General features: G+C 40.5%; 1 protein-coding gene across 1 annotated transcript in view; it reads right to left on the bottom strand.

Moving 5' to 3' along the window:
* LOC113195637 (maestro heat-like repeat-containing protein family member 1) overlaps positions 1–26899 on the bottom strand; it is a 59010-nt gene that overhangs the window by 6672 nt on the left and 25439 nt on the right. Inside the window, exons 17-35 of the mRNA XM_026407242.1 lie at positions 21750–21872; positions 21276–21428; positions 20410–20532; positions 19985–20064; positions 19238–19373; positions 17111–17200; positions 14895–14999; positions 13815–13950; positions 13280–13377; positions 12558–12707; positions 11495–11649; positions 11094–11229; positions 10137–10330; positions 9261–9398; positions 8935–9082; positions 8386–8526; positions 7900–8073; positions 533–691; positions 152–274 (exon numbers count right to left, since the gene is read on the bottom strand). Coding sequence (XP_026263027.1) covers positions 152–274; positions 533–691; positions 7900–8073; positions 8386–8526; positions 8935–9082; positions 9261–9398; positions 10137–10330; positions 11094–11229; positions 11495–11649; positions 12558–12707; positions 13280–13377; positions 13815–13950; positions 14895–14999; positions 17111–17200; positions 19238–19373; positions 19985–20064; positions 20410–20532; positions 21276–21428; positions 21750–21872 — 2562 coding nt within the window. The remainder of the gene's footprint in view (positions 1–151; positions 275–532; positions 692–7899; positions 8074–8385; positions 8527–8934; positions 9083–9260; positions 9399–10136; positions 10331–11093; positions 11230–11494; positions 11650–12557; positions 12708–13279; positions 13378–13814; positions 13951–14894; positions 15000–17110; positions 17201–19237; positions 19374–19984; positions 20065–20409; positions 20533–21275; positions 21429–21749; positions 21873–26899) is intronic.

Here is a 26899-nt window from a genome sequence, read left to right as displayed (position 1 = left end):
TGTTTAGTTGTTGATAAACCTTTATTTATTTGCAGTGCTGAGAATCGAACCCAGTGCCTCACACATGCCAGCAAGTGCTCTACCACTGAGCTACAACCCCATCCCCCAATACGAACATTTTAACTGAGCTTTCTCAAGGACTCTCACTTACCAGGAATTTGCAAGTTTCTCCTACTACCTGGATGTGATCACTGAGTGTGGTATGCCGGAACGTCTCTGTGAGTGATGACCAGCCAAGCACGTGAGTCCACTCAGTCAGGGTCCCGCCACAGGCCTATGTGATAGAGAGAAGGGAATCCCCAAAACCCCACTATAATGATTCCCCAGGTCCAAGGGCTGAGTGGAAGACTGTGGAGCGGATCCAAGTGCCCAGATCCAGCCCAGAGGGTGAGGTTCAAGAGGTGGGGATGGACTGGACAGCCAAAGTTGGACTCATGACAAAGGAGACAAAGGGAAGAGCAAAGGTGGTATGCTATAGCAGAAAAGGGGAATGAGTCAGGCTTGGGGTTGGCAGAACAGAGGTGACCGGTACCTTAACCACCTCAATATTGTTGTCCTGAATGCTGAGCAGCAATGGGACTAGAAAAGTGAAGACCTCTTTGCGAACGAAGGACCCAGGCTTCAATTTGAAAATTCGGCGTAACATGTAGCTTAGGGCAGAGATGGCTGAGATCCTCACTTGGTCCCTCTCCTGCCATGATGCACAAAATAGAGGAAGAGATGGCAGTAGTTTCCTGTCCCTGTCTGGCCTGGCTTCATTCCTCCCATATCTCACTGTCCATGTCCACAGCATACCCACTGCCTTGTGTTACATTATGTCAAGGTGACATGAGTTGAGTGTTTGAATAATTGTCTTTAGATCCCTACAGCTAGTAAATCAGGGAAGCAAGGTCTTCCTCTCAGTTCTGCCATGGACTATATATCTAAGGCTTCTAACTTTGTCCCCTTCTAAGGGTATAACTCAAGAAGGCCAAATTTTTAAACATAGAGTTATCCTACTTACACTATAAATAAAAGTGCTCAAACATACATTAGCTTGTGTCCATTTACAATGACCACAAGAATCTGAGTTTTGTACATTTTCAGGATTATATTAATTGAACAAATCTTTACTGAGTACCTATCATGAACTAGGCCCAATGTCAAATAATAGAGACATAGTGAAATAAGACAAGATAGTACCTGAACCAACAAAACTAAACAAAAGAAACATTTCAACATTTGAATGTATACATTTTAGCATAATGGCAAAAAAATAAAATAAAACAGAAAAAACGTCACATGTAGAGTAGCTCAAGATGAGTGAAGTCATCTTTTCCTACACCAAATCCCTACAAGAAATAGTAGATATCTATTTTTAAGTTTATAATGGATGTGGACTACTAAACAGGATCCCTCCCCAGGAGGATGCATGATTTCTTGGAAAAACAAGCAGCTGAAAGAACTAGAATTCAAGTAGACATCATAGGTCAGAGCTGCTACAGAAGAGGGCAGTAGGTCTGGAAATACTCTGAGCTGGGGTGCTGTGAATACAGGAAATTCAGGAAACTCTAGGAAACCAATAGAGAGATTGAACAGTTCCCAGCTATCCAATAACATCCAGGAAGATCAGGAAGACTGCTACTGATTGCCTGTCCAACTATCCATGAACCACTGGATGTTCCCCCATCAATAGCCATAATAATGATAGATTAATAGGTACACTAAAGAACATCCTCAACAAAATATTCCAAGAAGAGGAAATGGAAATCAGCAGAGGGAGGGATTACACTAAAGGAAAATCTAATCAGAGGAGAAACCATGTCATGATAAATACCAAAAATAAACAAAAGTGGCTGGGAATACAAATCATGTCTCAATAATAACCCTGAATGATAATGGCACAAACTCACAATCTAAAGACATAGACCAGCAGATTGGATCAAAAAAAAAAAAGACTCAACAATATGCTGCCTACAAGAGACTAATCAGAGACTGAAGGTGAAGGGTTGGGAAAAATCATACCACTCACATGGACTGCGGAAGAAAGCAGGGGTTTTCATCATCATATCAAATGAAGTACACTTCAAACTAAAGTCAATCAAAAAGAATAAAGAAGGACACTACACACTCAAGGGAACCATATACCAACAAGACTTAACAATTATAAATATATATGCCCCAAACAATGGAGCAGTTATCTTCATCAAACAAACTCTTCTCAAGTTCGAGAGTCAAATAGACCACAACACAATGATTTTGGATGACTTTAACACACCTCTTTCACCACTGGATAGATCTTCCAAACAAAAGCTAAACAAAGAAACTATAGAATTCAATAATACAATCAATAACTTAGACTTAACTGATATATATAGAATATTTCATCCTTCAATGAGAGAATATACTTTCTTCTCAGCAGCACATGGATCCTTCTCTAAAATAGACCATATACTATGCCACAAAGCAACTCTTAGCAAATATAAAAAATAGAGACACTACTCTGTATTCTATCAGATCATAATGGAATGAAATTAGAAATCAATGATAAAATAAGAAATAAAATCCACTCCAACACCTGGAGACTACATAATATGCTACTGAATGAACAATGGGTTAAAGAAGACATCAAGGAGGAGATTAAAAACTTTTTAGAGGTGAATGAGAACACAGATACAACATATCAAAATCTCTGGGACACTATGAAAGCAGTTCTAAGAGGAAAGTTCATTGCATTGGAGTTCATTCCTTAAAAGAAGAAAAAGTCAACAAATAAATGACTTTACACTACATCTCAAAGCCCTAGAAAAAGAACAAATCAACCAAAAGCAGCAGAAGACAGGAAATAATTAAAATCAGAGCTGAAATCAATGAAATTGAAATAAAACAATTTTTAAAAATTGACGAACAAAAAGTTAGTTTTTTGAAAAAATAAGTAAAATTGAAAGACCCTTAGCCATGCTGATTAAGAAGAGAGAAAACTCAAATCATTAAAATACATAATGAAAAAGAAAATATCACAACAGACACTACAGAAATACAGCGGATAATCAGAAATTATTTTGAAAACTTGTACTCCAATAATATAGAAAATATCAAAGGCATTGACAATTTTTTAAAGTCATATAATTTTCCCAAATTGAATCAGGATGATACACACAATTTAAACAGATCAATTTCAAGTGATGAAATAGCAGACACCATATCAAAAGTCTTCTAATCAAGAAAAGCCCAGGACCGGACAGATACAGAGTTGAGTTCTACAAGACCTTTAAAGAAGAACTAATACCAATACTCTCCAATTTATTTCAGGAAATAGAAAAAGAGGCAGCACTTCCAAACTCATTCTATGAGGTCAATGTCACTCTGATTCCAAAACCAGGCACAGACACATCAAAAAAAGAAAACTTCAGACCAATATCTCTAATAAACATAGATGCAAAAATTCTCAATAAAAATCTGGCAAATTGAATACAAAAACATATCAAAAAGATTGTGCACCATGATCAAGTGGGATTCATCCGGGGGATGTAAGGTTGTTTCAACATATGGAAATCAATAAATGTAATATATCACATCAATATACTTAAAGATAAAATCATATGATCATCTTGATAGATGCAGAAAAAGAATTTGACAAAATACAGCACCCCCTTTATGTTCAAAACACTAGAAAAACTAGGGATAATAGGAACGTGTCTTAACATCATTAACATGCTATTATGCATAAAAACAATAATAATTGTTAGCAAGGATGTGGGGAGAAAGATACACTCATATACTGCTGGTGGGAAGGCAAATTGGTGCAGCCCATATGGAAAGCATTATGGAGATTTCTTGGAAAATTGGAAATGGTACCACCATTTGACCCACCTATCCCTCTCCTCAGTCTATACACAAATGACCTAAAAACAGCATACTACAGAGACACAGCCACATTAATGTTTATAGCAGCACAATTCACAATAGCTAAACTGTGGAGACAACCTAGATGCCCTTTAATAGATGAATGGATTTAAAAATATGGCATATATACACAATGGAATATTTCTCACCAATAAAAGAGAATTAAATCATGGTATTTGCAGGTAAATGAATGGAGTTGGAGAAGATAATGCTAAGTGAAGTTAGCCAATCTCAAAAAAACAAATGCCGAATGTTTTCTTTGATATAAGGAGGCTGATTCATAGTGGGATAGGGAGCAAGAGCAGGGAAGGAACAGACAAACTCCAGATAAGGCAGAGGGGTTGGAGGGGAAGGGAGGGGGGCCTGGGTTTATTAATGATGGTGGAATGTGATGATCATTATTATCCAAAGTACAGGAATGAAGACATGAATTGGTATGAATATTCTGTGTATACAACCAGAGATGTGAAAATTGTGCTCTATATGTGTGATAAGAATTGTAATGCATTCCACTGTCACTTATAAATAATAAAACACCAAAAAAAACCCAATCAATAAATGGGCCAAGGAACTGAACAGACCCTTCTAAGAGGATATATAATCAACAAATATATGAAAAAATGTTCAACATCTCTAGCAATTAAAGAAATGCAAATCAAAAGTACTGTAAGATTTCATCTCACTTCAGTCAGAATGGCAGCTATTAAGAATACAACAACAAATGCCGGTGTGGGAGAAAGGCACACTCATACATTGCTGGTGGAACTGCAAATTGGTGCAACCAATATAAAAAGCAATATGGAGATTCCTTGGAAAACTGGGAATGGAACCACCATTTGGATCCAGCTATCCCACTCCTTGGTTTATACCCAAAGGACTTAAAAACAGCATACTATAATGACTAGTGGCACAGCCACATCAATGTTTATAGCAGCACAATTCACAATAGCTAAAAATTGTGGAACCAACCTCTTTTAACCAGGCCACTGAAGTAGCAGATAAATGGATAAAGAAACTGTGGTATACATACACAATGGAATATAACTCAGCATTAAAAGAGAATAAAATGATGGCATTTTCAGGTAAATGAATGGAGTTGGAGACTATTATGTTAAGTGAAGTAAGCCAATCCCTAAAAATGAAATCCTGAATGTTTTCTCTGATATGAGGATATTGATCCATAAGGGGGATGGCAGGGGGAGCATGTGAGGAATGGAGGAACTTTAGATAGGGCAAAGGGGAGGGAGGGGAAGGGTGAGGGCAGGGGGGTAGGAAAGATGGTGGAATGAGATGGACATCATTACCCTAATACATGTATGAAGACACAAATCATGTAACTCTACTTCGTGTACAACCAGAGACAGGAAAAATTGTGTTCTATATGTGTACTTTGAATTGCAATGCATCCTGCTGTCATATATAACAAATTAGAATAAATAAATTTTAAAAGTTTTACTGGGTTATCAAAGAGAAATAAATAATATTTGTATTTCTTTATAAAAAATGGCCATATTATCAAAAGCAGTCTACAAATTCAATGAAATCCCCATCAAGATATTAGTTACATTCTTCATAGAAAAAGAAAAACCCCATTTACGGGGTAAAAATGGGAGTTCATAACCCACTTGAATCAAAGTGTGAAATATGATATATCAAGAACTATGTAATGTTTTGAACAACCAACAATAAAAAAAGAAAAAAAAGAATGTTTCTAAGTATTTGATATTGTTATTGTTTTTAACAAAAAGAAATTAGAGTTTAAAAATATTAGGATGGCAGCAAAGAGCACACAACCAGAAAAATATGAGGATTCGGGTTAATGATTATCACCTTAGAAAAGAGCATGATATGTAAATAGAATATTTTATTTTTATTCTGCCTGACATTTTCTGTATGTTTGAGATTTATTTGCCAAAAGTAAATCTTGAAGAACTTTTAAGAAAAAAATAAACAAAATCCTTTGTTTCTGAAGTTAAAAAAAAAACACCCAAAAATTCATATGGAGGAATAAAAGACGCTCAAAACCAAAACAATACTGAATACAAATAGCAATACTGGAGGTATTCTATTTGAAATATTCTATTTCAAAGCATACAGAATTATATTGATTAAAAACAGCATGGAACTTACATGAAAACAGACACATAGACCAATGGAATAGACTAGAAAATACAGAAAACAAACACACCCAGATAGAGTCATTTGATCCTTGTCAAAGATGCCAGGAACCCATGTTAGAGAAAAGACAGACTTTTTAACAAATGTTTTGAGGAAATTGGGCATCAATAGATAGAAGAATGAAACTAGTTCTTCATCTGACACCCTGCTTGAAAGTCATATTGAAATGGATCAAAGACCCTGCAACTGCTGAAAAATATAGGATCAACATTCTAACATAAAGGCAGAACCAATGACTTCATCAGTAGAACTCCTAACGCTCAGGGAACAATGTCAAGAATTAATATATGGGATGGTCCCAAATTAAAAGCTTCTGCAAAGCAAACAAAATAATTAAGAGTGTGAATAGAGTCTACAGAGTGGGAGGAAATCTTTGCCAGTTACTCTTCTGACAGAGGATTAATATCCAGAATAAAGAACTCAAAAAACTTACCACCAAAACAAAAATAACCCAATAAATAAACAGGAAAATCAACCAAACATTTCTCAAAAGAAAAACAAATTCGCTAACAAATATAGGGGAAATGTTCAACATCTTATCAGGGAAGTGCAAAACAATACTAAACTGAGATTTCATCACACTCTACTTCAATGGCAATATCAAAACTACAAATAATAATAAATGTTGGTAAAAATGTTGGGGAAAAGGAAAACTTATACCCTGTTGCTGGTATCGTAAATACAAATAGCAATACTATAACCACTATGGAGATCAGTACAGAGTTTCCTCAAAGGATCGGAATGCAACCACCAGATGATCCAGTTATACCACTCTATATTATCTGTCCAAAGAAATAGTTTCAGCATATCCATATTTATAGCACAATTCAAAATAGCAAGTTATATAAGGAACCAACCTTAGGTATCCATAAACAAATTAATGGATAAAGAAAATGTGGTATAAATACATAATGGAGTATTGTTTCGCCACAAAGAAGAATGAATATATGTCATTTGCAAGAAAATGGATACAACTTGAGAACATAATGATAAGCAAAATAAGTCAGCCTCAGAAAGTTAAGGATCATAAGTTTCCTCTCTTATGTGGAATCTAGATAGAAAAAAAGAAAAAGGAGGAAAAAAATCTCATAAAAATAGGATAACCAGTAGAGCAGAGGAAGGGGACGAGGAATAGGGAAGAAGGGAAGAGAAAGTAGTAGCATTGGGGAATGAAATGGACCAAATTATGTGATGTGCTTGAATTAATATGTGAAAATGAATATATTGCATGTAATTTAAATGCAATACAAACACAAAAAAAACTAAAAATTTTCCAAGTTTAGTGGAAGATATAGATTGGTGAACCCTAAACAGGCTAAAAAGAATCAAATGTATGCCTAGACATATTATAACCCACTGAATTCTGAAGAAAACTAGGCAAATTGAAGACATTGTCACATGAAAACTGAAAGCATTCTAATTACAAAATCATTTCTGGGTCTCAAATTTCTTTTGCCACAAGAACCCAAGCATTCTAAGGACCTTGTATTATTTGGGAGGAAAGCATGGTCATCATCTTCTCTCCACCCTTCATGTCATGAATGGAATCTGCAGGAGACACTGGGACTCAGAACCAACTATCATTATGCTACATTTGTTTTGTTGGTTCAGTGGCTCCTTTGGGGAACATATAGTGAGAGTAAATGGACAGTTGTGTGTGATAGGGATATATTTGGAGTACGTCCTGCCAAATCTCCTTTTCTCTGCCCCTCAGTTAGCTCAGTGTTCCACCATCATCCCTAAACTCCAATCCAATATCCTTAGTTCAGCTTCTGAGGTTCATATTCAGTCCCAGCCCACACTGTTCCCAACTGATCCAGGAACTTAGACCCATACATCATTGATGAGTGGACGCAGTTGCCTGGAGATGTTACAAAAGACCACCTTGGTGTCCTCCCCTTGCCCGTGGTAGATGATATTCCGCAGGGTCTTCACTGCTTGCACTGCTACTCGCACCTCGTTATTCAGTAAGTCTCGCAAAAGTGGAACCAGGCTCTGAAGTATCTCTGACTATTTGGAAGAAGGCAGAGATCACTCTGGGTATTAAACAACATTCTGGGAACCAGGTTTTGAGAAAGCAGATGGTGCATAAGGCAAACCACCTGGGAAAACAAAGGTGATTTTCAAGGAATGGAAAGGGAAGGCTTGATGGTATTGGAGTGATTTTAGGACAAGTGGATGGAGGTCTAAAAACTAAATGTTGTGATGCCCTGGGGTGAGGGAATGAGAAATTCATAAATTCCTGTACTGCTGAGAGACCCAAGGAAGGTGAATCAAAGGCTCAAGGACTAGCATTGGATCCTTTGGGTCCTACTGGCTCACATTTCCTGGGTGTAGTGCCAGGTTACTGATTCCTCGAAGACCGATTTCCTTCATGATGAGGTTGGGCTCCTTGATCCATCTGATTAGATCACCCACAAAGTCTTGCCCTATTATCTTTGCTACTGATGAGTGCCAGAGGAGCTGTGGGGACAAGGAAATTATGGATGGAAAAAAGTTTATGAGTACTCAGAACTCACCTAGTACATCCTCAGGTGCCATACTCATGTCAGGAGTATGTCCAGTTGAGAGCAGTACAGATTTGTACATAGAGGTAAAGAGATTAAGGGTAAGAATTTAGCCTTATGATAGAGATGAGGCTGGAATTTTTAATCTGATGCTCAGATTCATGATTATTCTAGATCTGATAACCTCCTCTCCAGTTTTTCATGCCTCTTTTAACCAGGCCACTGAAGTAGCAGGGAAGGGAACCCATTTTTAATGGCTTGATTCTATTCTTTTGTCCTTTCTGGGGCAAATTACTTAACACTCTGTAACATAATCCTCAACTGCAGCAAATTAATGGCTGTAGCTGGTGACTTCTCCCCTCACCTGCACATAGAAGGTCCTGGCCATGACCTTCTGATGATCATCCAAGCTATAGAGTAGGTTCCTGACATGGCTCACAATTCGGTGCAGGATAAAGGGTTCACAATTCTTCACAATGCCACTGGGAAGGGACATATGAAACCAGAAGTTGCTGGAAGTGGAGAGGAGTAACCAGGACCAGAATGCACAGGACAGGGAAGATATGAGGGCTGTGAGATCAGAAGACCAGAGGGCTTGGAGAAGGGGAAGGTAGAGTCAAAGGTTACTGGGATCTGGGAGACTGGAGTCAGAGTGTGGAGTTTTCAGGGGTGCTGGGGAAATGGTCCCACCTTGTCAAGTCCATGATACCTATGTAGTAAGATTTGGGGCTGGACAGGAGTTCCCAGCATTGATGTTCACTGGCATAGACTACCACTTCATCATACGCAGCCGCCTTGAACACCAATTTGACTACCTCCAAGGCACAACTGAAGGCCACCGCAAGTGAGTTTATGAAAAAGAAGGAACCAGAGGGATATATAAGGTGTTGTGTCCTGGTTTGCAAACCCTCTGTTGGCAAGCTAGGTTATAGTTCTTGGCTCTGGTTGCTATGTTTGGCTTTCCTGCCAACAAAATTCACAGCTCCACGGAACCCAACTCCAATTGCTCATCCACTCTCCCCTCCAAGTGTGATCCTCCACAGAGTTTTGTGAAAGAGACTATAATAGATAGTACAGAGAGTTCTCAAGTTCTGTTCTCTAACAGAAGCAGGGTTAGGATCTCTCTTTACCTCCACATCCACCTATTCAGAATGTCTCTTTATTTTACTGCTTTATTGGCAGTAATTTGTTTTCACTTCCATGTGATAAAATAACATATTTGGGTATCCAAACCCCATTTCACAGATGAGTAAACTGAGTTTTAGTGATGACTTGTACAAGATGACACAGCTGGCGCACAAAGCCAAGACTGATTGAAATGTCCCAACTCACCTGAAGAAAATGACAGTCTTATCCCATCACTTGCCATCTAAACTGAATCTCTTCATGTGCAGTGACTGGTTCATGGGCATGAACTGTTGTGTGAGTCAGTACAAGAGTGCATGCTCCAGCACCCACACCATGGTCTATCTCCCCCCTCTACTGCTCTTGTCCTCTCAAAGGGATTAGCAAGGCTCTCAAAAACTGGTTAGTTTCAGTGCTCCATCACTTGGAGATTGGGCTTACCCAGTGGGGTCAAAAGGCTTGCTCTTGCCACCTGGGGACCCCTCCTTGGTGTAAACCACCATCTTCTGTGGGGAACGTTGCTCAATCACCCAGTAGAGGTGGAACAGCACAGACAGCAAGAGTCGTGGGTATAGCTCCTGAACCGCCTCCTGGCATATGGTCTCTGAGAGCATCTCACACAAGGCACATGCTACCTGGGAAGGGAAAGGCAAATGGCCAACCCTGGGCCACAACCACTCAGACTCTCACTTGGAAATCCCAGGCTGCAACCCCGCCCTACCCCACAGCCATACAGCACTCTGATTCAGTCTGGAAACCAATACTCCTCCCTAGAGAAATGAGGGGACAATACATATGCAATCTACTTTCTTTTCTGTTCATCTGACATTACAAAATGAAAGGTGATAAGGTACACCTATAGTCCCAGCTAACTGGGAAGCTGAGGCAGGAATATGGCTTGAGCCCAGGATTTTAGGGTAAGACAGGGCAACATAGCAAAACCCCATATCTTCATAAAAGAACCAAAAGAGGAAGGGAGGGAGGGAGAGAGAGACATAGGGAAGAAGAAACACAGTAAGGGAAAATGAGAGGTAATCCATTCAGCAGAAGATAAATTAGGGTAAACTTTGTCTGTCCCAATTTATGATCAAATGCCTATCTTCCATTCCCCCGTGCCCACATTAGGCCTTCAGCAAAATGATCCCAGCACAGAATCAGGGTACAAAAAAAGCTGTTTAACCTTGCATGTCAATTTCCTTGTCCTGCCTTTCTCCAGTCCTTGGTATAAATATACAAAAAGGAGGCCGAAGTGCATCAATGATTCCAATGTTAACACTCTTCTCTTTGCTCTTCCCCAAAGCCTGCTTGGCCACTCAGGCCAAGCCCTTGGGTCTTCAGCTCTGCCCACAGGTTCCTAGAACACTAAGTCCAGGACCCCCTCCCTTCCTTTGTACTGACCGCCACAGGCTGGAAGGACATCTCCTTCCGTTCTTCTCTGGTGTAGGTCTTCTCCAAGATGCCCATAAGCAGCTGCAGAACATTTATTGTCGTTTCTCGCTGGGTGCCAAATGCCTTCCACAGGGCCAGTTGGGTTCTGTAGGACCCAGGGAAAGCTATGTCACAGGCCCTGGTGATCATGCTCCTAGGACTAGTTTATTACCAGGCCCATGAAAAACCACCAGTTCTCAGGGACTGGAGGGAGTGAGACCCAAGTAGACAGGCCAAAGAACATGACTGGGACAAAACAGAAAGGAGAGAGACAGAAAGCACCCTAGAGGGGTGATTTTTGTGGTGTTTGAGGTGGATGGGGAGAAGATCTACTGAGCAGAAGACTGTGCGCCTGGATGATGAAGAGGTACCTATCCCAAGGCAGGGGTTTGTTGAGCAGCATGGGCACCACGGTGTGGGTGTTGCTGCCTGCTAGTGAGCTCATGGCCTGTAGGGTTTCCTCCTTTGTGCTGGGCTCCAGCTGAGAGTTGAGCCGTTCAAGAATGCACTCCACAATCTCCTCGATCTGCAGGGAGAACCGAAAGTCTCCCTAACTCCTTCCTTTCAGCTTTTGTCCCCTACCAATTTAAGTTTCCCCAAATTCAAGGGGTCCTTTGTTGTAATCTTGCCAGTGCCCTGCCAGGGGCCATACCAGCAGGCGCCACAGAATGAAGTTCAGAAGTACCAATCCAGATGCCTGCCCACAACCCCAAAGCCTACAGAGGAGCCTACAGAGGAGGTTCCTTGTTTACTCATGAGGGACTTAGACCCTCTAGGGGAAAGGCAAAAGCCCTAGGGACACTTCAGTATTCCTATCCCAGGTTTTGACCCCCAAAATTGCAGCAATGGTTGGCATTGGCAGTAGTGGGACCACAGGCTCTACCCTGTTCCTCAGGTCCCTAATACATGGCCTCTGGAAAACCCTTTTAGTATAGTCCATGCATCCCTATAAAGTCTATATAGAAGGAACAGTGACCCAGGTGACCTCATTTTAAAGTCCTTTTCAATAAAGAAGGAAACAGATTTATATGCAAAACCTTCCCATTTGTACATGATAGCCTAAAAAAAATTCAAATGTCAGAATCATTCCACAAACTTGCTATTTTGCAGTCCATTACTACAGGGAACCAAGGTAAATGCTCCCAACTGTATTTCTTTCTACTGTTGAGTCCTCCATATGCCTACACCTGTATACATCTCTGTTGTTAACTGTGGAGCCAGAAGCCACCTGTCCAAGAGAGGAAGCAGAGCTCACAGGAACCAGAGGGAAAAATCCAGTCCAAGGATACAAGTTGTAGGTGAGTGAACTAAGCCAAAAAAAAGGGGGGGAGGGGGGAGGGGGGATTTGCGTGAGGCCCTTTAGCTAGTTAATAACAGAGAAAGGAAAGAAGCCAGGGTTCCTGTTTTCAGGAGCCTGCCACAGCTCCACGCTACCTTTAGCATGTCTCTTCCCCGTTCTTTCATAACTGCACTCATTAGCTGGGCTGCAGCCAGAGACACCTTGGACTCACTGTCAGTTAGGTCATTCACGGCTGTCAGCACAAGGTTGGTGAGCTGGATCTGGGTGAAGTACTCTGCAAATGCCTGAAACAAGGACATCAGTCTGGGCAGGCCTCCTGCCTGATAGGTCTTGGGATGTCCTTCCTGGTCATGGAACAAGGGAGAACCCCGCTTGGGAGCAAGATGCACTTTTATCCTTGGCCTGTATTACTTGCCCAGCTCCTGGAGGACACTTAAACTGGAAACAGAGTCTTTGGGGATCTGAAGGAGAAAACAGTGAACTCCAGGCAATGTGGGACTCAGAGGTAGAGGCTGCAGAGGCTCAGCAGTGGCAGAGAGAGGCTGGAGGTCACATCATTAGTGACATCTGTTCCATGTTTGCATTGGGCCTACATGTTGTTCACAAAGTATCAAAATAAATGCTTCTGGGATATGAGCAATCAAGAAGAATTAGTATCCATGATGCTCCAAGGAAAGCATGTTGTTGCTCCCAGAACTGTGCCTTACACTGCATGGGCAATTTCCCCCAAATAAAACATTTACATCCAGCAATTGAGAAAGAAGGTAAGTGGGATGAGAGTCCTACCCAAGGGGTTTATAGTACAATGTAAGTGAGAGCCACAGCTCTTCTGATTCGTCTCTGCTCCCCTGCTTACCTTGGCAATTCTATAGGTGTTGTTATAGAATACATTGGCACTATAGACCTCATTTTTGTGCTCTTCTTCCCATAAGCCTTGTTTTTTCCTTGTCACCTCTGAAACAAAGAAACCCAATTCCACCTCTCAGATACCAAGAAGATTTCTTAAGCTCCCCTTTCCCACCTTTCAGGGATCCCAGTCTAACCCCAAACACTGAATTAAACAGCCATCTTTGAGAGATGCATGTCCCATGGGGCTGGGAAAGAGGAATGGACATTAAAACAAGGAATGCTAAGAACTAAGGTCAAATAAATCCCTACTTTGCCTGTGTCAGACAGACACAGAATTGGGTAGAAACTGGTGGAAAAGAACTGTTTCCCAAGCAGTTAGTTTATCCAAAGAGGGGCAAAATATCTGCAAATATTGGAGCAGGTTTTTCAGTTAGGAACTCAGGTGAATTCTTGGCTTTCTCTCTTCAGGAACAGAGCAAGTGGGGATGGCTAGGCCTAAGTGGGAGGCTGGAGCGGGAGTGGGGAGAGAAGGCTCCCCATACGCTTTTGCTGCTGGAGGATACAGTAGAGGTTGTAGACAGCCTGGGCAGACAAGAAGCAGATGTTGTCCACTGGGTCCTGACAACGTATGGCCAGCAGCCTTACCAGGCACCCCAGCCAGGTAAACTGAATTTCTACCTAGGTAGGAGAGTTGAAAGTCACAGTTAACCCAGCCATTCCTTTAGTCTGGGTTATCCCAGGAAAATGACTAGGAGGAAGAGATCCATATGCCAGAGACTAGGTGAAATGGACATGAATTGAAGGTATAACTCAGTGGTAGAGTGTTTGTTTAGCATGACAAGGTCCTGGGTTCCATTTCCAGCATATATATGAAAAATATCAGACAGACATATATGTGTGTATATATGTGTGTGTGTATATATATACATACACACACACACACACACACACATCCATATTCAAATACATATATGTGTGTTTGGATTATGTACACACACATACATATGACATGAATGAAATTGACAGGTGAATTGGGACTATAACGCTATACAAGGTCACAGTTTTGGAATAATCTTAGATTCTTCCCGATTGTTTGCCTCTTGACATCCCACTCATTTTTCATGCCTGGCTAAAACGCTTCCTCTTCTATAAAACCTACCCTAATTCCTCTCAATCATTTGTGTTTGGGTATTTTTCCCCCACCACATTTGATTTATGTACCCATCATCACCTTCTATTTCAGTCTGTTCTATGCACACCTCTCTCTTTCAGTGGACTGTAATATTCAAGAGGACAGAGAACTGCCCTAGACATCCACTGGAACACCTAGGCATGGTGCCTGACATCCAGGTAAGCATTCAGTGATTGCTTGTTGAAAGATGCAGAGTGAACCGGGTAGAATGGAAATGAATTGGTGGAGGAAGAAAAAACAACAGATATTGGTGAGGAAAGGAAACAGGGAGAAAGGAGAAAACAAGACGGTGCTCTACAGAGAGTACAATAAGGAGTCAGGAGACAGAAGGTAAGGCTGGTGACTGAGGCCAGATGATAAGATGAAATTTAGCATAGAGGTAATCAGAGGGAGCACCAAGGCCCAGGCTCCAGGGCAGGTATCCACTCACTTCAAAGTTATTCATTTTCGCAGTGAAGCCAAGAATACGGGCAGCACACCACATGGCCCGTTCCCGCTCACTGTCCTTCAGGGAGTTAAGCCACGTGTTCAGTACCTACAGGGAGAAAAGAATGGAAGGAGAGGTCTGATTAGCTACATTCCAGAACCCAGAAAGGCAACTTGGAGTCTGGTGTCCACAAAGCATCACAGCCATACTTCTGAGAGCCAGACTTCTATATGTGTCTGGCAACAGAAACCTTCATTTTCTCAGCCCCCAATATTTTCCCAATCTAGATGCTGGAAATCTCCCCACTGTAGATTCAGGAAGATGGCAGAAGTGAGGTAGGTAGCAACTCCAAATCTCCTCAAAACACAGAAAGGAGGCAGCAACTAAAAGCAAAATTGAGAACTGGGTGACAAAATAAATGCTCTAAAATTTGATACTTCATAGACTGAGACCTGGAAAGACTGCAAGATAGGTTACCAGAATAGGAAACAGAACTCAGGGTGCCCTAACCCTGTCCTTTGGATAAGGGGAGAGGGGCAATAAAGAGAGAAAGACAGGGCGGAGAGTAGATATTCTCTTAAGCTCACCCACTTAAAAACTGTTGTAAAGACAGACAAAATTTGAAGTGCATAAGACTGCTTAAAACAGCACAAACAACTTAAAACCAAATTGGAAAAGAAAGCCTTCAGGGGGCAGCCATATTATGGAGCCCAACAGCAAACAAGTCGCTCTCTTCAGTCACAATGGCATCTTTCCACACCCAGACAGCTCTAAATTAAACTAGAAGGAATCCCCCCTGCAGTGGCCCTCTTAAAAATCCAACCAGAAAGAACTTCTAGAAAGACCACTACTAGTCATAAATCTCAGAAACCCCATCCCCATGCCCCTCAATACAAACAAGGGGAACGGATTGGGGTGGAGGAGACCTGGGCCAAGGGAAGTCAGCCCAGGGAAGACTATTCCAAATAAGTCTTCATTTGAAAGTCGTGAAATCTTTTAATTATATAAATCTTTAATTTACATAATTTATTATATAAATCTTTACATAATCAAAATCTTCAATTATATAAAAAAGAAACCCTGAAGTTTAAAACAAATAAACAAAATTCTGTCAATTTGCCACTATAAACACAGAGAAATAATTACCTCAAATAACTTTTAACAAAATATTATGACAATACCCCCTTAGTTTCTATATTCTGACAACAAAAAAGAACCTAAGCTTCATAGGAGAATGGGGAATAGAACATTCAAAAGAAGGCCAAAGTATCACATTGATATTAACATCAAGTAAGTCATATCAATAAAAAAGACAAACAATCAAATTCAAAAATAGATAAATTACTTGAACTCACACTTCATTCCTTTGAGCCAAAACATGGTCTCATTGGGTTACCAAAATGACTTGTATAGTTTTCATCTCAGAGAAAACAGAGGTCAAGACAAATAACTCTCCAGGGCCACATATCTAACAACAGGACCAGAATCTGGAACTGCATATATGAAAGCTGGAGCCCGTACTTCTAACCTTTATATGAAGGAGCAGAGAGCAGCTGGTAGAGAAAATGGTTCTGGTAGTGGGTAAAAGGGAGGAAGGAAGTTTCTCCTCCACAGGCAGACTAACATCATTTGGACCCTAGCCCTGATCCCTGCCTTCCCTCAACACTCTACACCCAACCTTCCTCCTTGGTTCTACCTCTTATACTGCGCCCACCCCTGGCTGTTCTGTTCCCAACTCAAATGGCTTGACAAAATTCATGTCTACCTAGACTTCAGACCGTGACCTTATCTGGACATAGGGTATTTGCAAATGTGATCAAGTTGAAGTGATTGCTGTCCTTATTAAAAGAACATACATGTACAAGCATACATACACACACACACTCACACACACACACACACACACACACACACACACACACATACACAACACACACAAAATGAGAGAGAGAGAGAGAGAACCTGCTCTGCGAATGAAGGTTAGAGGCAGAGATTAGAAAGATATGTGTTCAAAGTCAAGGGATACCTACGATTGCCAGGAAACCAGAAGCCAGGAGAGAGACATGAAACAGATTCACTGCTGGCACCTCCAGTAGAAGCCAACCTTGCCAGCACCTTGATTTGGAGTTTTTAGCCCTTTGAAGCCAGACAGTTAAGGTACATTATAAGGTACCCCTAGGAACAAATACATCAACATTCAAGGGTTCCTTCCCACTGACCTGCAAGCAGACATGGATCTGAGTGGCCTTCTCAGTGACCAGTGCTTCCATTACTCTTCGAAGAGATTGCAAGGTCTCCCTGAATAGTTCCTGAGGAGGGAAGAGGGACTCAGAGCATTGCAGAGCTATCAGCTCCTCTAACTTCCAGTTGACACTCTTTTTCCTCAGGAAGCTTTACTTGCTCAGTTCTGCCCCACAAGTTTACCCACATTTCCAAGTGCCACTTCCTGCAACTTGGATAATTCCTTTGCCATATGCACAAGAGCACACATCAACCTGGTATGCAGTTACTCCTAGTGGGCTGGAAGTTCTCTGATATCTCAGCCTACCTTGGAATTCTTCCATTCCCTGTTCTCCATGCTAAGCTCCTTCTGGGCCTCTGCTGGCAGTGGGTGCTACCTCATTCTGCAGGGTCCAGGAGGCCAGCTGGCTCCAGGAGAAAGAGAGCCAGACTACCAGTCTGCAGGGTAACTGATTCACAAAAACTGGGACAGTGGATTACTCCTTCTTGCTCTGTAGTGGACTCAGTGGCTCTGACCAGAAATACTAATTCTGCCTCTAAGCCAAAACTTTGTGAAGAAAGTAGGTTATCAACCTCCAAAGGCTTCTTACAAGATAGTTGTATACCTCCAAAATGAACAAGAGGAGAAATGAGAAGGAAAGGCAGCTCTCTGTGTAATGAAGTATTAAAAAGAAATCTACCTCCAGATTAAAGCCATTCCTACTGGGCACCTGGGATTCCTAGTCAGTCTTGAGCAGGTAAGCCTAGTCAAAATGCCCTCCCCACCCTAACCAGAAGTACATGAGGAAAGCCTTATGGGAACATCACTTGGGGAAGTCCATGGCACATCTCATATATACCAGTTATTCCTTGAGAACTAAAGGAAATATGAACTAAGAAGGATCCTTGAACATTTGATGAGAAGACTCATAAATTTATACAATTAAAACATTAATTCAAAAATGAAGGTAAATTATTTCTATCTAAAATAATTTACAAACCAGAATCTTTATACCCTGCCAAAACAAACATGAGAAAAGGATATTATTTTCAGATGTCTAAAGGCTTATTAATGTTAACTCTCATGTACTATTTAATTTTAGAAGTTATCTAAATATATACTTCAGATATTCTCTTCCTTGAAAAAAAAACAAGTAAGAACTCATGGGATTTCGTCTCGGGGGCCATATAGGAGAGAGGCAGAGGGAGTTTAAAAAAAAAGGCTAACATAAACAAACAGACCAACTGATCCTAAAGGAAACCACTATAATTCAGGAAAACTTTCTTTTGAAAAAACTTCTCATCAGTCGGGTGCAGTGATGCACACCTGTAATACCAGTGGCTCAGGAGGCTGAGGCAGGTGGATTTAGAGTTCAAAGCCTGCCTCAGCAATGGCAAGGCCCTAGGCAACTCAGCAAGACCCTAGCCCTAAATAAAATATTATAAAGGGTTGAAATGTGGCTCAGTGGTAAGGTGCCCCTAGGTTCAATCCCTGGTACCAAAAAAAAAAAAAATTGACTGGGCATGTAGCTTTGTAGGAGAGTGCTTGCCTAGCATGTGTGAGGCCCTCGGTTCCATTCTTAGCACTGAAAAAAAACCACACATTCTTACTATCACTCCAAAATTCAAAAGACCATGGCATCAATAAAATAAGACTAGCCAGTCAAGATGAAAGAATAATCAAAGACTACAACAGAGTTCCTAGGAGTGGAACAAAAATGCAAATTTAACTACTGAGCCCTTTCTCCCTCAAAAGCCCTATAGGAAATGAACTCAGGTCTCTTATTACTGAGATTCCCAGGAACTTATTTATCTAAGGGTTTTTAGTAAATTATATGTGAACCATCCAGCCTGGTTTAAATAATATGACAGTTATAAAGGGAAGAACCAAGCTAGTATTCACCTTTGGGCCTTTTAATAAAAGGTGAGTAATGAGTGACCCCAAAGAGGAAGTAATTCTCATGGGTAGAGTTCAGACTGCCTGACCTCTAATCTCTTCTTCATAAGAGGTCTTCTTTTCAGTAATTTTGTTTTATTAAAGGCAGATTTTTCATAAAATGCCAAAGTCTATACTCTCATTCTTTTGAAAATAAAAAAGAAATAACAACCAACAAAAAGTTAATTACCACATTGGCCTGGCCCTCCTTGGGACTAGATGCTTCTTTCCGTATGACGTTGGAGGATGGCAGGGACAGCACACTCTTGAAGCATGTTTGAAGCACCTCTACTGTGTTTTCTGGTTCTAAGAGAGGCTTGAAATTCCTAAGATCCAGGATGAAGCAAAGATGCAACCACTGAATGTCAGGAATGACAGCTGAAGGAGGAAAGGTATAATAATACAGAGAGAGATGGTAGAAACAGGGTCAGGCAGGAGAAGGAATCAAGAGATACCAGAAGAAGAGGTAACTGGAAGAGGAAAAGGGAAGAAATGATAAGGTAAAGAGGATCAGGAAGTGGAAAGTGAAGCATAGACAGCAAGCATGCCTGACAGAGGCAAGGGCACCAGATGATTTGGGATAACAACACTTTTTTGTCCCCCAGATGTTCTGAGGGAACTGAAAGGTCAGGAATAGACCTAGAAGTGTTTATTTAGGGACAGCCCAGAAAGCAAAAGGAAGTCTGGGGCAGAAATGACAGCAAGTACCTGTAGAAAGGAAGAGGCACTCTCTGCCAGGTGCTCAGAAAATCCCTCCCCAAAAAATCCTAGCAAAAGAAAATGACATTGTCTGGTAGATGTCTACTACTGCCAGGGGACCCCTATACTGGAAGCCAACACAGAAAATGAGAGAGGGGTAAGGAGGGCTAAAGAGATGAAATCAAGTCAAGAAAGAGTCAAGGAATCAAAAAATAAAGAACAGATGGAATACTGTTACCTGAAGTCAGTGATGATGTTCATGGCCGTCCTCCTAATGGAGCTGGAGACACAGTTCACTGGCTCCTCCCTGATTAGCTCCTGTGACAACCACCCCCCACCCATAGAGACCAAAAGGATCATGAGTACTTTTTCTTACCATTCTCTTCCTCCTCCATCCTGGGCCATACTCACAAGAGGGTTGGACCTAGAACCCTCAGGGATTTCCAACAACCAGATTCTGATGGACAGCACCTCTCCCTATTTCCCAGCCTTCCCACAGTACTCACCCCTACCTGGAGGACAAGAAAGGTTAAGATGAAAGTAGGAGAAAGAAACTGGGCTACTATCTTCCAGGTCTAGTGAAGGAGCCTTCCAGTAGTTTCCTGGGGACCCATACACCTTCCTCTCCTGCCTCTACCCCCTTTTTCCTTGAGTGCTACTTACCACCATGAAGGATATAATTTCTATTTTTTGGGGAATGTCATGTTGCAAGGTGATGGACAGGTTGCTCAGGATGACTGTCACACGGGATAGAGCATTCAAGAAATCCACCTTCACATTGTTATCCTAAACAAAGCAGCATGCAAACAGACTACCCCTAATAACGACAAGAATTGTCCTGGGCCCTGAGAGACCCATCTGCAATCTGGGCATAAGGAGCTAAGCATTCATAGCCTCCCCTAGACTGAGTCCCTGCATGTTCTCTTGAGTGCAGCTGAGAAGAGGCAAAGCCTGTGACAACCCCATAGAAAGAAAGGGCCACCCTCACACCAGCCCCCTGAAACAGCTCCCTCTTCATAAAACTCTTAAATTTTTCAATAGCATAGTATTCTTCTCTCTCAAGGGAATGTCTTTCCACTGAATATTGTCTTCAATATTCAGGCTGTCCAGCTGGATGGTAGATGGACAGGGAATGGGAAGTGCTTGTCTCTAGCCTAGAGACACACACTCTAGACAAACAACAAAGACAGGAACCCCACTAAATGCTTCTTTCCATGACTGTGTTGGCAAATTAGGCATTATTCTTCCCTTCAAAGGAAAGGGCAGGGAGAAGCCCACAGGCATGCCACACAGCATGTCAGTGAGGAAGGAGACAGTTTGCAACCGTCCTAAAATGACTACACTCTCCTCCAGTCAGTAGTTTCTCAGTGTCAGGATAAAGGAATATGAAACGATTGAAATGGAAACAAAACAGCAATAAGAGCCCCACCCACTGAGTAACACTGTAAGCCAAGCAAAGGTTCCTTGCGGGGGAAGAGAAAAGAAAGGAAGGGAAAGGATGTGGGTGAAGGACAGGAATCAAGAAGTACCTTTTCCACAATGCAGTTGTGGTAGTGCTGTAGGACCGAGGCCAGGATAGTATCCAAATGATGGAAGATGGCTCCCTTGCTCTCTAAGATAATCTTGCCGTAGCTTAAGTAGATGGTGCTGCAGACCAGCCCCCACTCCCTTTGCTGATATTCCTGTAGGGGAAAAGGGAAACTTGCCTTCTCTTCACCTTGTCCTCTTGCTTCATGTGGAAACTGATGCCAAGAGAGGAAAAGATTGTGCAGAGGGCCCCAAAGGGAAGACAGAGCTATAGAAGGGTCAACTTGGTGGAGTGGGGGGATGAGTGGTGATAGCAGATCCTGAGACATGGACATAAGAGAGCAAGGAAAAGGACAGAGAAGATAAAACTGCCCTAAGGTTAAATACAGGCTTTATAGTTGAATCACAAGGCATGGTAGAAGTAGAGAAATTGTGGTGATGCGGGATGCTGGTAGAGTCCATGGGAATGTCATCACCTTCATCAATTTGAGGATGGATGATGTGTCTTGGTCCATGAGTATAGTACTATATTCCTTCAGCTCATCCAGAGTTATCTTCAGATGTCCCAAGGACACGATGCCAAGCGCCACAGCAATGCCCTAAAGCAGGGACATGCCACAATTTACCATGTGCTGAGCACCTCTACTGTGCTTCTCCAGAATCAGAGATTTAGAGAGAGAGAAAGGGAGAGGGAAGGGAAATGTGGTCCTTTGGACTTGAACTGTTCAAAATCCAGACAGAGAGCCAAACATTGTAGCAAGAAGTGATTCAAAAAGCAATTAGAGCCAGACAGGTGCACACCTGTAATCCCAGTGGCTCAGGAGGCTGAGGCAGGAGGATCGCAAGTTCAAAGCCAGCCTCAGCAATGGCAAGGCACTAAGCAACTCAGTGAGGACCCGTCTCTAAATAAAATACAAAAACATGCTGGGGATATCGCTCAGTAGTTAAGCACCCCTGGGTTCAATCCCTGGTACCAAAAGGAAGAAAAGCAACTGGAGAGGAAACTTCTATGCACTAGTAAGTCAGAGAAGGGTTGGTTTAAGGTGGGAATAGAGGAGAAGTACAAACTTGAGGTACATTATCAACAGGATTAGTAGCTAATTAGAGAAAATGGAAGTGGGAAACCTTATAGACAATGCTTTCAGAGAATGCCAGACTCATGTAGGAGAGTACAAAACAGCAGTCACTCCTCAGAATGGGCAGAGGGAAAAGAAGAGAGGAGAAAGTGGATTCTGGATGCTTTGTATGTAACACAGTGGTAAGACAAATAAGAGGAAATAGTGTAGCTGGAAGCATTTATCTGGGAACTGACCACGTAACTCAGAACCAGAAATTTGAAGGAAAGCCTGGGAAGTCTGTGCCAGGAACTGTATATATGTACATATTTACATTAGTACTGGGAATTGAATTTAGGGGTGCTTTGCCACTGAACTATATCCCCAGTTCTTTTGAGACAGGAGGTTTAGCTAAGTTGCTGACGGTCTTACTAGGCTGCTGAGGCTGACCTTGAACTTGTTATCCTTCTTCCTCAGCCTCCTGCATCAGTTGGATTTCAGGGTATGCCACCATATATATGACATTATGATTCATCTTGACATAATTATAAAAGCATGGAATATAATTTGCTCTAATTCAGTCCCAAAAAGTTCCCTTTTCTCTCTTCTCCCTACCCTGTTCCCTTTCCTCTATTCTACTGATCTTTCTGCTATTTGCTTATAGTTTTTTATTAATATCTTATGGGTATACATTATGGTGAGATTCACTGTGGTACGTTCCTATATGTACATAGGAAAATCAGGTCAGATTCGTTCCACTGTTCTTCCCTTATCCCATCTCTCCCCCCTCTCCCTCAATCCTTTTCATCTACTCTATTTATCTTTTATTTTGATGGAATCTCCCCTTTTTCCTTTACCTTTTTTCCCCTTATTTTAGACTAGTTTCTGAATATCACAGAAAACATTCTACCTTTGACTTTTTGAGTCTGGTTTATTTCACTGAGCATGATAGTTTTCAGTTCCATCTATTTACCAGCAAATGCCATAATGTCATTCTTCCACATTGCTGAGTAATACTCCATTGTGTGTGTGTGTGTGTGTGTGATATTTTCTTTATCCACTCATCTGTTGAAAGGCATGTAGATTGCTTTCAAAGCTTGACTATTGTGAATTGTGCTGTTATAAACATCGATGTGGTTGCATCATTATACTATGCTGATTTAAGATCTTTTGGATATATACCAAGGAGCAGGATAGCTAGGTCATATGGTGGTTCCATTCCTAGTTTTTAAGGAATCTCCATACTGCTTTCCAAAACAGTTGCACTAAAATGTGAGCTCTCACCAACAATGTATGAGTGTACTTTTGTCCCTACATCCTCACCAACACTTAATAGCATTTGTATTCTTTATAATTGTCTGGAGTTTTAATTGGCATTTTTCTAATTGCTAGAGATGTTGAACATTTTTTCATATTTTTATCAAACATTTGTATTTATTCTTTTGAGAAGTGTCTGTTTAGTTCTTTTGTTCATTTATTAATTGGGTTATTTGGGAGTTTTTGGTATTTTTTATTTCTTTATATGTTCTTGATATTAATGCCCTATCTAATGAGCAGGTAATGAAGATCTCCCATTCTGTAGGCTCTCTCTTCATTGTTTCCTTTGCTGTGCAGAAGCTTTTTAATTTGGGCCTACATTTTCTTCTAGCAGTTGTAGAGTTCCTAGTTTAATTTCCAGGTCTTTGATCTACTTTGAGTTGACTTTTGTGCAGAGGTCAAGTTTCATTCTTCTGCATATGGATTTCCTGTTTTCCCAGCACCATCTGTTGAAAAGGTTATCTTTTCTCCAATATATGTTTTTGGTACCTTTGTCTAATATCAAATAACTATTTATATGGGTTTGTCTCTGTGTCCCCTGTTCTATTTCATTGGTCTTCATGTCTGTTTTGGTGCCAGGACTATGCTGCTTTTATTACTACCGCTCTGTAGAATATTTTGAGGTCCTACATTGTGATGCCTCCAGCATTGCTCTTTTTGCTCAGGATTGCTTTGGCTATTTGGGGTCTCTTGTTTTAAAATTGCTTTTTCTAGTGCAGGGAAGATGTAATTGATATTTTGGTGGAGACTGCATTGCATTTGTATGATACCTTTGGTAATATGGCCATTTTGACAATATTAGTTTGCCTATCCAAGAACGCAGGAGTTCTTTCCATCTTCTAAGGTCTTCAATTTCTTTCTCCAGTGTTCTATAATTTTCATTGTAGAGGTCCTTCACCTCCTTAGATTTTTTTTGTTATTGTAAATAGGATTGTTTTCCTGATTTCTTTTTTCAGCAGACTCAGAGTATAGGAAAGTGATTGGTTTATTATGATCTTGTATCCTGTTAACTTTACTAAATTTATCACCTCTAGACATCTTCTGGTAGTGTTTTTTAGATCTTCTAAATATAGGATGTCATCTGCAAACAGACAATTTGAGCTCTTCTTTTCCTATTTATATGCTCTTAATTCCTTTCAAGGACTATGTTGAATAGGAGTGGTAAGAGTGTCTTTGGAGACACTGTTTTTGGAGAAAATGCTTTCAGTTTTCTCCATTCAGTATGTTGTTGGTTTGGAGGTTTGTTGTCTATAGCCTTTACAATGTTAAATTCCTTCCATATCTAATTTCTCTAGAGTTTTAAATATGAATTGGTACTGTACTTTCAAATCCTTTTTCTGCATTTATTGAGATAATCAGGTGATTCTTGTCCTTAAATCTATTTATGTGGTAGATTTATTGATTTGCATTTATTTATTTGCATACATTGAACCAATCTTGCATCCTGGAATGAAACCTACTTGATCATGGTGCACTATCTTTTAAATGTTTTTGTTGTTGTTGTTGTTGTTGTTGTTTGTATGTTGTTGCATCTATGTTCATCAAGGATATTGGTTTGAAATTTTCTTTCCTTGGTGTGTCTGGTATTGGTATCAGGGAGTTAATGGCTTCATAGAATGAATTTGGAAGTGTTCCCTCCTTTTCCATTCCATAATAATTTGAGGAGGATTAGTATTAGTTCTTCTTTAAAGGTCTGGTAGAACTAGCTGAGAATCTGCCCATTACTGAGCTTTTCTTTGTTTTCAGGGTTTTGATAGATGTGAAGCATCTGTTTTCTGTATCCTCCCAGTTCAATTTGGGTAGATCATGGAATTTGTCCAGATCTTCAAGATTTTCTAGCTTATTGGAGTAAAAATTTCACAGTTGTCTCTGATGATCCTTTGGATTTCAATAGAGTCCTTTTTCATCTCTAATTTTGTTGATTAGTTTGGGTTTTAACAATTTTTTAAATATTTTTATGTTTTATTTTTTAGTTGTAGTTGAACACCATACCTTTATTTATTTAGTTAGTTTTATATGGTGCTGAGAAGTGAACTCAGAGCCTTGCACATGCTAGGCAAGTGCTCTACCACTGAGCCACAACCCCAGCCCATGGGTGTTTATCAATCTTGTTTATCCTTTCAAAAAACCAACTCTGCATTTTTATTCTCAATTTTATTGATTTCAGCTCTAATTTTAATTATTTCCTATCTTCTACTGATTTGGGTGTTTGTTTTTTCTTCTTTTTCTAGGGTTTTGAGGTGTAATGTTAGATTATTTGTTTTTTTTTTAATGTATGAACTCAATGCTATGAACTTTCCACTTAGAACTGCCTTCATAGTGCCATTTTAATATGTTGTATAACTATTCTCAATTTTTAAAATTTCTCTCCTGATTTCTTCTGCTACCCAATCATCATTCAAAAGTGTATTATTTAATCTCCTATTGTTATAGTGATTTCTGTTTTTCATCTTTTCATTGATTTCTTTTTTTTTAAAGAGAGAATGAGAGAGGAGAGAGGGGAGAGAGAGGGAGAGAGAGGGAGAAAGAGAGAATTTTTTAATATTTATTTTTTTTAGTTTTCGGTGGACACAACATCTTTGTATGTTTGTGTGTGGTGCTGAGGATCGAACCCGGGCCGCACGCATGCCAGATGAGCACGATACCGCTTGAGCCACATCCCCAGCCCCTCATCTTGTCATTGATTTCTAATTTCATTCCATTATGATCTGATAGGATGTAAGGAATTATCTCTATTTTTCTGTATTTGCTAAGATTTGCTTTGTGACCTAAATTCTGGTCTATTTTAGAAATTATTTCATGCCCTGCTGAAAATAAGTTTAGTCATTGATGAATGAAATGTTTTATAGATGTCTATTAGGTCCATTTGATTAGTAGGATTTTTTTAGTTCTGAAGAATCTTGGTTTATGTTTGGATGATCTATTTAGTAATGAGAGGTGTGTTGAAAGGTTTGTTTTATGTATGTAGATGCTCTACTGTTTGAGGCATAAATATTTACAATTATTATACCTATTGTTGGACGATTCCCTTAACCAGTATGAAGTGACCTCTTGTCTCTTCTGATTAATTTTGGCTTGAAGTCCACTTTGTTTGATGTGAAAGTAGCTACCCCTACTTTCTTTCAGCTACCATTTGCATGGTATCTTTTCCCATCTTTCACCTTCAGTCTTTGTCAGTGAGTCTCCTGCAAACAACATATTGTTGGGTCTTTTTAAAATTTTAACCCAACCTGCTAATCTATGTCTTTTGATTA

Source organism: Urocitellus parryii, chromosome 5, assembly GCF_045843805.1.
Source record: "Urocitellus parryii isolate mUroPar1 chromosome 5, mUroPar1.hap1, whole genome shotgun sequence".
NCBI lineage: Eukaryota > Metazoa > Chordata > Mammalia > Rodentia > Sciuridae > Urocitellus > Urocitellus parryii.
The sequence above is the reverse complement of the archived record's forward strand: the minus strand, read 5'-3'. Positions and strand labels throughout refer to the sequence as shown.